Source organism: Octopus sinensis, linkage group LG14 (assembly GCF_006345805.1).
Source record: "Octopus sinensis linkage group LG14, ASM634580v1, whole genome shotgun sequence".
Lineage (NCBI taxonomy): Eukaryota > Metazoa > Mollusca > Cephalopoda > Octopoda > Octopodidae > Octopus > Octopus sinensis.
In genome coordinates this window covers 87,651-100,000 of record NC_043010.1, presented here as the reverse complement: position 1 = coordinate 100,000, position 12,350 = coordinate 87,651, and the positions used below count along the sequence as shown (strand labels likewise).

Below are 12,350 nucleotides of genomic sequence, written 5' to 3'. Positions count from 1 at the left end.
TCCCAACTTTGGTCACCACACAATATAAAGCTAACAGCAGAACTCGAAGCAATTCAGAGAAGCTACACAAAGAAAATCGTCTCAATGCAAAATATCAGCTACTGGGAAAGACTGAAGGTATTAAACCTCTTCTCCCTAGAGCGGAGGCGGGAGAGATATGCGGTGATATACATCTGGAAAATCTTGGAGGGTCTTGTCCCAAAACTTGGCATTCAAAGTTACTCCAGCCGCAGAACGGGGCGCCACTGCATGGTGCCAAGGATTCCAACATCACCATCAAAATACAGATCTAGATACTGCAACAGCTTGGGTTTCAGAGGACCACAGCTCTTTAACATCCTCCCTAAATGCCTGAGAGACTTACATGGTGTGGATGTGGGTTTCTTTAAAACTAAACTGGATCTCTTCTTGTTGGGAGTCCCAGATGAGCCTACCTCACGACAGGAGACGCGGATGCGGGCAGCAGCATCGAACTCCCTTGTTGATCAAGTGCCACGTATCAGAGGTGGATTCACAAATTAGTGTAGCTCATTCAGCGGTGGTGCCCCAGCATGGCCGCGGCCTTCGGGCTAAAACATTTTTAAGGATTTAAGGATTTAAGGATATATATATATATGTTTACTTATGTATGTACATATGAATATAAACTTATATATATATATATATATATATATATATATATATATATATATATATTGTGTTACGTATGTATGCAAATGTGGGCTGATTTGCATATATGTATATATAAATAGATGAGTGTATTTTTACCTTGTTAACAATTAACACGGAAAAAATAAATAAATAGTTACCAGGGTAGCAAAAATCTCACAAGTAAAGATGTTGTAACTCATTGTTTATAAAGGTAGAAACTTCGTGTTTACGTTGAATATTTTGAATAATATATGAATAAATAAATGGAGTTTAACGCAGGTGTAATCAAATATTTTTACTTTCGACACATGTTTCGACAATTCCACTGTTACTATTCAAAAGAATAAATGAAACAATGCAATCTTCTCTTCAGGAAGGTGAAAAAAGCGAAACTTGTCAATAAGACATTTTAGCAAAAAATGATGGATTTGTAGAGTGATAGACAGCACGCTATTAATATTGTTTAAAAAAACGTTATATGGTATAACGTCATAAGTAGCTAACAGAAAGAGTAGGGATACCCATAGTGAATGTTAAATATAAAGGAAATTAAAGTTTGAATTATATATAATTATAGAGACTACTTATATGCACTAAATGTATGTTTCTGCCAATGCTTACATCTGTATGCTCGCTTTATAACCGTGTTTACTAGAGTATTTTTAGAAAAAATAATGAAAAATAGCTCAGAATTGCAGAGAAGACAGAATTTCTTGCCTTTGTCATATGGTATCGAAATTGAGAGAATCAACCATTCTAAATGAAATTGTTCATATATATACATATATATATAATATATATATATACACACACACACACACACACACACACATATATATATATATATATATATATATATATATATATATATATATATATATAAGTACTGGAACTGTGTATGTGTACAAACATGCATTTATATGTGTTTATACATGTAGATGCAGATGTATTAATGTGAGTCTGTATGTTCGTATATATATATATTTATTTATAGTATTTTTAAGTGTATATGTGATTATGAATGTATATTTTTATCTACGTATGTGGGTTTTATGTGCATCTATGACGTGTGTCTCATTTATAAATACAGCAATTATTTTCTATATCAATCCATAGGCTGGACCGAATCCTTCGCATTTCGTTTGATTTTAAACTCTTTCGACGAATATAAAAAACCTGCTGAGAACATATCAAGAGCCGTGAGTAGATATCTGCCCTCTCTTTCTCCGAACACACACACACACGCGCGCGCTGAACACGCGCACACATGCATACACTCACACACACACACACATGCATATTTTATACAAGAAATGCAAAACGTCAATTTAAATAGTGAGTGAGCTCAATACGTTTCGTAGATAGTGATATCGATTTTATTAAATGATAACAGGTATTTTAAAGTTTAGCCTGATTAGCTTAAACACATAAATACATACATATGTAAAATTATTTCCTTATCTGTATCTTTTTATACTACTCAAGGCTTTTAAATCAAACTTTGTTTCTTGAATTTAATGTATGCATATATATATATATATATATATATATATATATATTATATATATATATATATATATATACATCTGGCTTTTGCAGATGGAGCATGAGTTTTTAACCGTGACTGGAAAATTCAGAGTTGAATATCCTGGGTAAGCAAAAGCTTCTAATACCTTTATTCAAGTTTATTTTGTTTTGTTCCAAACATTCGATTTTATCGCATGTATTAGACGTCACCATAATCAACAGTGTTGTACTTGTAACCCACAATATACTAATTCGTACCTTCGACGAAATGCTTAAGCGTTTTATCAATGTTTTATTATACAAAGGACAAACAAACCCATATAAAGATAAAGAGAGAACTGTGTATATATATATATATTATATATATATATATATATATATATATATATATATATATATAATATATATAGCATATATACATACACATACATACCTATATATATATATATACATATATATATATATAATCTAATAATTTAACATTACTTGAAAAGGTAGTGGGTAGCGAACTTCTTCACTACTTCAGGGAGTGACGACCCTGCCTGACACGAGTTCCGGGCTCAGCTGGCTCCAGCTGATAGTACCCGGTATGGGCCCCTATCCAGGGTTACGGAAAGGAGACAACCTTCGAAGAAATCCGGAGTGGAGCCCCGAAGGCGGTCTAGTGTTCGACTCGACACTCTTCCGGCAGCTCCTGCAACCAAGCTGGTGCCAAACGTAATGCACTGCGCTCCTTTGGACTACATCAGCAAGGTCGAGAGAGGAAACCTGACGATTGAGCTACCCAGGACTTTCTTATCTATAGCCCAGGCTTGCGCAAAACTGGAGAGGACACTTCAGTGCTGCTGTAAAAAGCTGCAGAAACAACACGGGAGGTAACAGTCACGAGTGATAAGTCTATTCAGATTGGCGTAAAATATGGGCGCTACGGGTTACCTCTGACTGTGGGAGGGACCTCCGTGTCCTATTGGTTAGCTACTGCCCACCTCAAGCTGGGCAGTCCCCAGTTAATAAGGTGCTGACCCGCCACAGGTCGCCTGCTTCATTGGGTGATTGAAGCTAAGAGTTTGACTTGAAAAGCGGCCTGCAACCTCTGCACCAGGCAAACAACTAAAAGTCAAGAAAACACCAGTTGTGCGGTTGGCAAGCTGGAATGTCAGGACCATGTGCCCTGGAATATCTGATGATCTACTCAGGGCTGAAGACACAAGGAAAACGGCCATCATTGACCGTGAACTAAAGAGGATCAACATAGATATTGCTGGGCTGCAGGAGACAAGTCTCCCCTCAAACGGCAAACTCAAAGAGCAGGATTTCACCTCCTTTTGGCAGGAAGCGATCCAGAAGAACCTCGTCAGCATGGCGTTGGCTTTGCAGTGAGAAACTCATTACTCTCCTCAATAGAACCACCATCAGGATGCACTGAGCGTATCCCCTCACTGCGCCTCTCGACTTCTTCTGGCTCAGTACATCTACTCAGCATCTCTACTCCCACTCTCTACAGCTCAGAGGAGACCAAGTACCAGTTCTACAAAGATCTCAACTGTGTCATAGAAAATATACCAACGACTGAAAATATCTACCTTCTAGGGTATTTTAACGCTCGCGTGGGATCTGACCATGATTCGTGGCCCATTTGTGTTGGACACTTTGGTATTGGCAACATGAATGACAATGGTCAGAGACTACTCGTATTCTGCACATACCACAACCTGTGCATCACAAACACATTCTTTACCAACAAGCCTTCCCACAAGGCATCTTGGAGACATCCAAGATCTCACCACTGGCATCAGCTGGATCTCATCATTACACGGAGATCCTTTCTGAATTCTACTCTATTGACCCGCAGTTACCACAGTGCGGATTGTGACACAGACCACTCACTAATTAGAAGTAGGGTGAGGATTCTGCCTAAAAAAGTCCATCGCTTCAAGGAAGTGGGCCGACCACGCATTAACACTGCCAGAACCTCGGAACCTACACTGCGAAAATGTTTTGCTGCTTCTATCAAGGTTGCCTTCAGTAGCTGCCCAACCTCCTCTGCTGAAAGTAGGTGGAACTATATCAGGGAAGCTTTGTATACGACATCAATAGATACTTTCGGCATGAGAGAAAGGCAAAACCCAGATTGGTTCAATGCTGGGCTCTCAGAGCTGGAGCCAGTTATCAAAGCAAAGCGTGCAGCTCTGATGCAATACAAGAGTGACTCTTCTACAAAGTCACTCGAAGAACTCAGAAAGGCACGAAATAAAACCCAACTGACAGCCAGATGCTGTGCAAATAGGTATTGGCAGGAAATCTGTCAGAATATCCAGTCAGCTGCTGACAGTGGCGACACCTGTGGGATGTATGCCGGTTTGAAGAAGGCCCTCGGTCCATCCGCAACCAAGTCAGCCCCTCTGGAGATCTCATCAGGGATCAAGGCAAGCAAATGGATAGATGGGTGGAGCACTAACAGGATCTCTACTCACGGGAGACTACAGTGGCTGAGGCTGCAGTCGAGAGTGTCAAGATCTTGCCAGTCATGTGCGAACTTGACAGTCCGCCATCTATAGCAGAGCTCACCAAGGCTGTTGACTCCCTAGCAAGAAATAAGGCTCCGGGAAAAGACGGCATCCCCTCAGATATCGTCAAAGCCGGCAAAAACACCATCCTGCTTCGGCATCTTCATGAGCTTCTGTGTCAGTGCTGGGAAGAGGGTACAGTCCCTCAGGATATGCGGGATGCTAACATCATTACGCTTTACAAAAACAAAGGTGACCGTGGTGATTTTAACAATTACCGTGGTATATCTCTTCTAAGCACTGTTGGAAAGACCTTTGCCCGCGTTATCCTGGCAAGGCTACAACTACTTGCTTCTCGTATCTATCCGGAATCGCAGTGTGGCTTTAGAAGAAGCAGATCAACTATCGATATGATATTCTCCGTACGCCAACTTCAGGAGAAGTCCAGAGAGCAGAAAATGCCATTATATATGGCCTTCATTGATATAACAAAGGCTTTTGACTCGGTAAGCAGAACAGGCCTCTTCATCCTGCTCCAAAAAATCGGATGTCCACCAAAGCTGCTGAGGATCATCAAGTCTTTCCATGGTGACATGCAAGGCACCTTACAGCACAACGGTTCAACATCAGCCGCCTTCCAAATAAAAAACGGGGTAAATCAAGGTTGTGTCCTCGCTCCTACATTGTTTGGCATCTTCTTCTCGCTCTTACTCTCACAAGCCTTTCAGACATCAGATGATGGAGTGTTTCTGCACAGTAGAAGTGACGGGAAACTGTTCAATCTCTCGCGCTTGTGTGCCAAGACCAAAATCAGAAACGTCCTGATCAAGGAGATGCTATTTGCTGATGATGCCGCTCTGGTATCACACACAGAAGAAGCCCTCCAAAGGCTCATTGACTGTTTTGAGCAAGCATGTAACGACTTTGGCTTAGCTATCAGCCTTAAGAAGACCAACATCATGGGTCAGTCTACATCGGACATCCCAAACATACATATTGGAGACCACAGTTTACCTATCTGGGCTCTACCGTCACCTACAACCTATCCCTTGACGCTGAGCTCAATATACGCATTGGAAAGGCAGCTGCTGCGATGGCCCAACTCTCCAAACGGGCTTGGGACAACAATAAGCTGATCAAGACCACGAAAATGAAGATCTACCAGGCATGTGTACTCAGCACTCTACTGTATGGAAGTGAGACTTGGACGCTATACACACGCCAAGAGCCTCACCTAAACATCTTTCACCTGCGCTGCCTCCGAAAAATCCTCCGCATCAAATGGCAGAATCATATCCCCAACAAAGATGTCCTCAGGCAAGCAGGAATACCAAGCATGTTTGCACTCCTCACACAAAGACGTATGAGATAGCTTGGGAATGTTAGCCGTATGAAAGATGGCAGAATCCCCAAGGACATACTCTACGGAGAGCTTGCTAGGGGTACTAGGTCTGTGGGTAGACCGATCTTACGTTACAAGGATGTTTGCAAAAGGGACATGAAGGCCTGCAACATCAATATTAGCGGTTGGGAGGCAGTTGCCGGCAACCGTGGAGAATGGCGACGTACCGTAAAAGAGGGAATACAAAGGAGTGACAGGGAGAGAGAGGAGAAATGGAAAGAAAAGAAGAGACGTCAACAAGAAACTATGACATTACAACCAGCCAGGAACAGTCTTCGCTATATTTGCGGTACCTGCCAGAGGGAGTGTTTGTCCAGGATAGGACTACACAGCCACAGCAGGAAATGTATCAGGATATGAAATATAAAAGCCGGACTGGACTATTTTATGCGCAACTCCATTGTCTCCCGAGACAAAAAGGATGCCAACCAATATATATATATATATACATACACGCACAGAAGGATAAGATCAATATTTAAATATCGATTTTATCAGGTGGCCAGCATGGGAATAAAAACCATCAAAGGTAACAATTATTTAAAATTATAATATAGGGTAATAGCAGTCAAATCTTGACTCTAGAGCCACATTAAATGTTCATATAGCACCAGGAGAGAAGACGAAGAGACAAAATAGAATAGCAAACATTTCTGGATAATTCCAGATCCCGGATTTCTGACTCTGCATAAGAAATGCTCTGCCTTCATCAGTGGAATATACTCAGAAAAGCAAATAAATACAAATATATACATATGCAACATACGATATACTTACATATACGAACGTATTTATTATATATATATATATATATATATATATATATATGTGTGTGTGTGTGTGTGTGTGTGTTTGTGTGTGTGTGTGTGTGTGTGTGTGTGTGTATGTATGTATATATATATATATGAGCGTGTATATATAAATCAAGGCGGCTATCAGCATTTTAAGACCAACAGGGAAATAATTCACAATCACTAAAGGTGACAAGAGTGCAGTGAGCACCAGCATTATTAGAAATATTAGTCATAGACTATTTCGTTTTGGGATTTGGTTTGCAAGATTCTTTATATGAGTTCGTGTGTTGAAGCATATTCTGTTCTGTCTGGGGATAGCCATTTTCTTTTTGTGCCTTATAATTCCACACACCGGTAACATTTCAACGTATTTCTTATTTTTATTTTCCTAAAACTTTTCGTTGAGTCTTGCAAACTTTTACCAGTGATTGTGTTAAATTATAATCATAGACACCTTAGCCATAAAAAACACATGGTGCATTGACAGGGGGGGGCAACATTCCCCACGGTAAGCCAGATGGATTAGATTAGCATGGTAATTTCTTATAAGAAGTTAATACTCATCAGCAATGCTCACTCCATTACGGCTGGTGGAGGTTAACTCCCGCCTGTCAATATCATTGAGAATGACATAAGAATGAGTGATTGATTTCACAAAATGGCAATGTGAAGATTATAAAATAATTAAGGTGGCTAACACGCAATTTAAAACCAACCAGGAAATTACATATATATATATATATATATATAAAATGTATATAAAAATTTATACACGGAGGGAAGACCACCATGTGGATTTCTTACATGCTAAAGAGGGAAAGCCACGGTACTGGACGAATATGTTCTTAACACTAACTTTTAGTCACCCTCTTGTAGTTCTAGCCTTCTTCACTAATTCTGTTCTCAACCATACTGAATGCGGTTATTTTAGCTATGATGATCCAATCCGAAGCTATATTTGAATATAAAAATAATTGAAACAAAACAATTAATCTCTTTAAGTGTTCAAAGTCAACTGCGGCGCAATATCTCCCAAGTTTTGAACAAATTCCAGGCATTGCTCAACATGAATTTGTTTGATGAAAGTAAGTATCGTGTTTCTTCATTTTTTTAACACCATTACCGTCATAATTAGCTTCATCAATCACCATACCATCCTCTTCGTCGTTGTCGTCATCATCAACCACAATGGATGATACCTTAGGACACCCACGCGTGCACGCAAGCGCACAGACTCCCTCCCTCTCTCTCATACATACAACTATTCATTTACATTTTCTCAAAGCTTGGGTAATTTCAATAAATCAGCATTTTATTTTGCGCTTTTCCGTTTCTTGTCCCTACGGAACTGTTTGTCTTTGCTCAGTTTCTTTTTAATTATACCAATTAACCGAGGGCAAAAATGTTTTCTCCTTATTTTGTATAGAAGTAGAAGATGCAGGCTCTACTGGGCAGAAAAATTCACACAATTCCAGTATTTGCTTTCATTCAAACAGGAAAAATATTTAGTGCTGCAAATAATTTTCCTCGGCGGAATTTCATTTTGTTCGAAGTGATCAAGTTAATTTTTACATTAGGATCGATAGATACACACACAGCTCATACGCTTTAACTCATCTCTAAGAGATATAAAAGAGGAATAAATCATATCCCATTGCCGAACAATGATACAATTTTTTTAACTTCGTTTCCATTCATTTCATTTTACCACTCCCAAATCAATATAAAGTCTATCTATTTCCGGCATAAAAGAGGTTTATGCGCATCCGGTCAGTATGTCTAAGTAGTGTTCAATATTGAGGAAATGCAACAATAGAGGCCGCGAAACAGACAGTAGCATTTTTACTAGTCAAATCCCGTAACAAATTATATATTGCTCGGGAAAATGTAAAAATATATATACATATACACACACATATTTCGGGATGGTCATGTTATTTATTATTTAAAAAATATATAAATGAATAAATATATGTGTGCATATATATATATTGTGTGCCCAGGTAGAGTACACGGGGATCTTTACGTACAACAGTGTTCGGGCAAACAGATCACATCGGCATAATTTGAAGAACGCTGTCAAAGTAGTTTCTCATGGATTCAGATCTACGTTTCGAGCATTGTCTTCTGTGAAATATACACGCTGGCCATTTTCAAGATGTACAGATAGATTTTAAGAAAGTGTTCCTACATGTAAACAGGATGTGACCTTTGTGTTGACAGTGTATTTGTCTAAAAGCAGAACAGTTCTTCCATCAGCGCTTGTCAATTGGCTGAAGTAACATGAAAGGCATCGTCATTCATGGTATATTCGTGAATAAGTCACAAACTGAAATACGTTGATCTATTGTTTAGGAAAATATTATTTACTTGTTTAAGGGTTGTACTGGATACATAGCGAAAACAGCTCTAACAGTTCAAATAGTAAGAAATAAACACATATATATATATATATATATATATATATATATATATATATATATATACAAATTCACTATCCGGTAATTAATGTGCTTAAAATTTTATATTTTATGTTTTTCCATTATGTTTCCAGGTTCAAGTACTGGTAATGGAACAGAGGATAGAACAGCAAAAACAAACTTTTGAGTGAAAATCGAAAAAGAGCCTCCAAGAATCGTCTTTGATGATATTTTATGCTATAAAACGATATTTTCTGCATATATAATACAAAATAAAATTTTCTCCATATATAATATAAAATAATATTTTCTCCATATATAATATGAAATAATATTTTCTTCATATATAATATAAAATAATATTTTCTCCATATATAATATAAAATATTCTTTCCTTGTAACGACACTATAATTATACGTTTCAATACAACACTATGCATGCATGAGACTGTATAATCCACCATAATGTAATTTAAACAAGTTTCAGGGCCTCACTATGGCTTGAAACAGAAAATATTGCATGATTTGAAATTATATTGATATTCTATCTTCTTGCCAATATAATGTTATCAATGTAAGCTTTAAAATTGTTAAATAAAGGATTAAATCTGATCTGTTGCTACCGGTCGTTTTCTAGATGAAATACTGTAATACTGCAGACTAAGATTAAATACCACCGGAAGAGGCATTGATTCCATTTGTTATTTTAAACATTCCACTAAAATGTTAAAACTTGCAAAATGTATCATGTTGATTAAATTTACGATCATTTATCTAATTAGTATTATCAGGTCATTCAATTGTCATTGTTCAAGTAATCAACATTTCACAAACAGCTACATTCCAATCAAAGCACCGGACGTATATTCGTCTTCTACACGTTCATGTCTACTTTCACTTCATCAATGTTACACAAACACGAGACTGCGCACGCCTCAATGTCTTCATTGAAGTAGTTTCTTAGTTATATTCTCTACATGATATTCAGGCCCATTAGGCCGCAGTCTCTCTCGGTATCCAACATATTCCAACACCCGGGGATAGAAGACACCCCACTAAAAGAGATGCCAGTCTGTTGCAAGTTTAACCCTTGGTTGTTGCTGGTATTTCTTCTCAGATGACTGCACTGGAAGTGTTTTTCTCGTGGACAGAACGCACCGAACCAATAGTCCATGTGTCTATTTCTCTGTGTGTGTGTGTGTGTGTGTGTGTGTGTGTGTGTGTGTGTGTGGTGTGTGTGTGTGTGCGTGCTTGTCTATGTATGTGTGTGCTTTTTAGCCCCTTCTGTTTTCCGGATCATTGGTCGCTCTCTTGCCAGCCGGAACACCGCTACGCCCTTCTTTTATGCTCTGCTTGTTGCTGTTAAAAGATATGTAGCCGTTTATCGTAACAGCTCTGTCATTTCTACTGCTTATTACATGGCCTGTGGTTTTAGATGTCTTGGTACATCGACTGAACTAAGGAATTATTTTTTAGTTTCCTCCTAATTAGATGATCGCACCATTTCACTCTCTTCCGTCTGACTACTTCAGTTCTGGTTTATTTCATGTAAATAACGTTTCTTATACAAATTACGCCACTCTCAATATAATATCTCTTTAGTTTTAAACACATTTTAATAACCTCTTACGTATGTGTTTCTAGACCCTGATTAGAGAAACAAAAATGTGCAACCTATCAATGCATCGCTGGCTGTTGTCCTACAATCTCCAGATCCTGTTTCTTAAATCTCTCAAATGCTATACATGCTAGCGTGACCTGTCTTTTCTAACCTGTGTGTCTAGTGCGACGGATACTACACAACTCTCTGTGACATGTTCAACATAAGAACCATTCAGTGTAATTATTTCCTTTGCTTTGTGTAATTAATCTGTATATAATGCTATTCATTTTCATAGCCCATTTTCCCCATATTTCGTCTGAGACCATCAATATTGGGTTTGCTTCCCAACCACATAATTCCGTTTTTTTTCTTGGTCTCATCGTGTGACATGGCAGTTTGGGCAATTTCCACCATACTGAGAAAAAAGTACTAGGGTCAATTCGTTCGACTAAAACTTATTCCAGGGGCCCTCCACCTCCTCCAGCATGGCTGCAGTCTCATGACTGAAATAAAGGAAAAAGTTTAAAATATATATTTCCTCACTTCGTTATTATCTGTGAACACATATTTTCTCTATTTCTCCTTTCAGTGAAGAAAACACATCTGTCTCCATGACATTTCTCCTTCACTCACTCTCTGTCTCTTTTGCTACTTCTCTCTCTCTCTCTCCTATCTCTTATAGCTTTGCCTCTCCCATACACTTTCCTCGTCAGTCCATGCTTCTCTCTCTCTCTCATATCACATGTTGCTTCCCTGTGCCTGGAGAATTAAGCCAGCAAAGACGTTCAACATTTTTATAATTGTTTTTCATCTCCGCTGTTTCGTTTAACATATTTTCTCTCTTCATTGTGAACCACAAACATAATCATTCTTCATTATTTTTCACACCATAACTTACTTCTCCTTGATCTGCCTTTCGGCCCTCATATGGCCCCTCCTCCATACCGTTGCCCACAAATTCCATAGGTTCTACAACGATGAGCCCCCAATATACTACAAGCACTATGACGAACAACCTGGTTATGAATCTAACTCTGCAGGTTCACAATGTTCAAAAACCCATCTACAGACATCTACACATCTGTGCCTTACCTCAATATACAACACTTAACCTATATTGGGTGCTTGTCACACGTAGTTGCAGTACTTACAATCTTGTGAAAATATGACATACAACAGACAATTTGTAATACGTCCAGGCTGACAAGCAAGCTTTAATACGTGACTGCACGAAGATGTTGAATCCTATACAAACACAACATATAAATGGAACTAGTAGATTATAAACCGTAATGGTTAGCACAAGGTTTATCGAAGAATCAAATTCTGGATTAGTTACATCCACATCTTTGCTATGGGCTCCAAGAAGGGAAGTGCTGTTCCCTTGCATATTCCGCTATAATGCCTAGACGAATAGTAAAATTCTGACCAATAGCAATATTCTGA

At 38.5% G+C, this 12,350-nt stretch overlaps 1 protein-coding gene across 1 annotated transcript in view; it reads left to right on the top strand.

Annotated features, from left to right (window-relative positions):
* The window catches only part of LOC115219516, a 23,207-nt gene extending 13,633 nt beyond the window's left edge, over nucleotides 1–9,574 (top strand). The window contains exons 5-8 of the mRNA XM_029789696.2: nucleotides 1,768–1,850; nucleotides 2,251–2,303; nucleotides 7,884–7,966; nucleotides 9,436–9,574. Of these exons, the coding sequence (XP_029645556.1) occupies nucleotides 1,768–1,850; nucleotides 2,251–2,303; nucleotides 7,884–7,966; nucleotides 9,436–9,488 (272 nt within the window). The 3' untranslated portion in view covers nucleotides 9,489–9,574. The remainder of the gene's footprint in view (nucleotides 1–1,767; nucleotides 1,851–2,250; nucleotides 2,304–7,883; nucleotides 7,967–9,435) is intronic.
* Nucleotides 9,575–12,350: the final 2,776 nt, after the last annotated feature.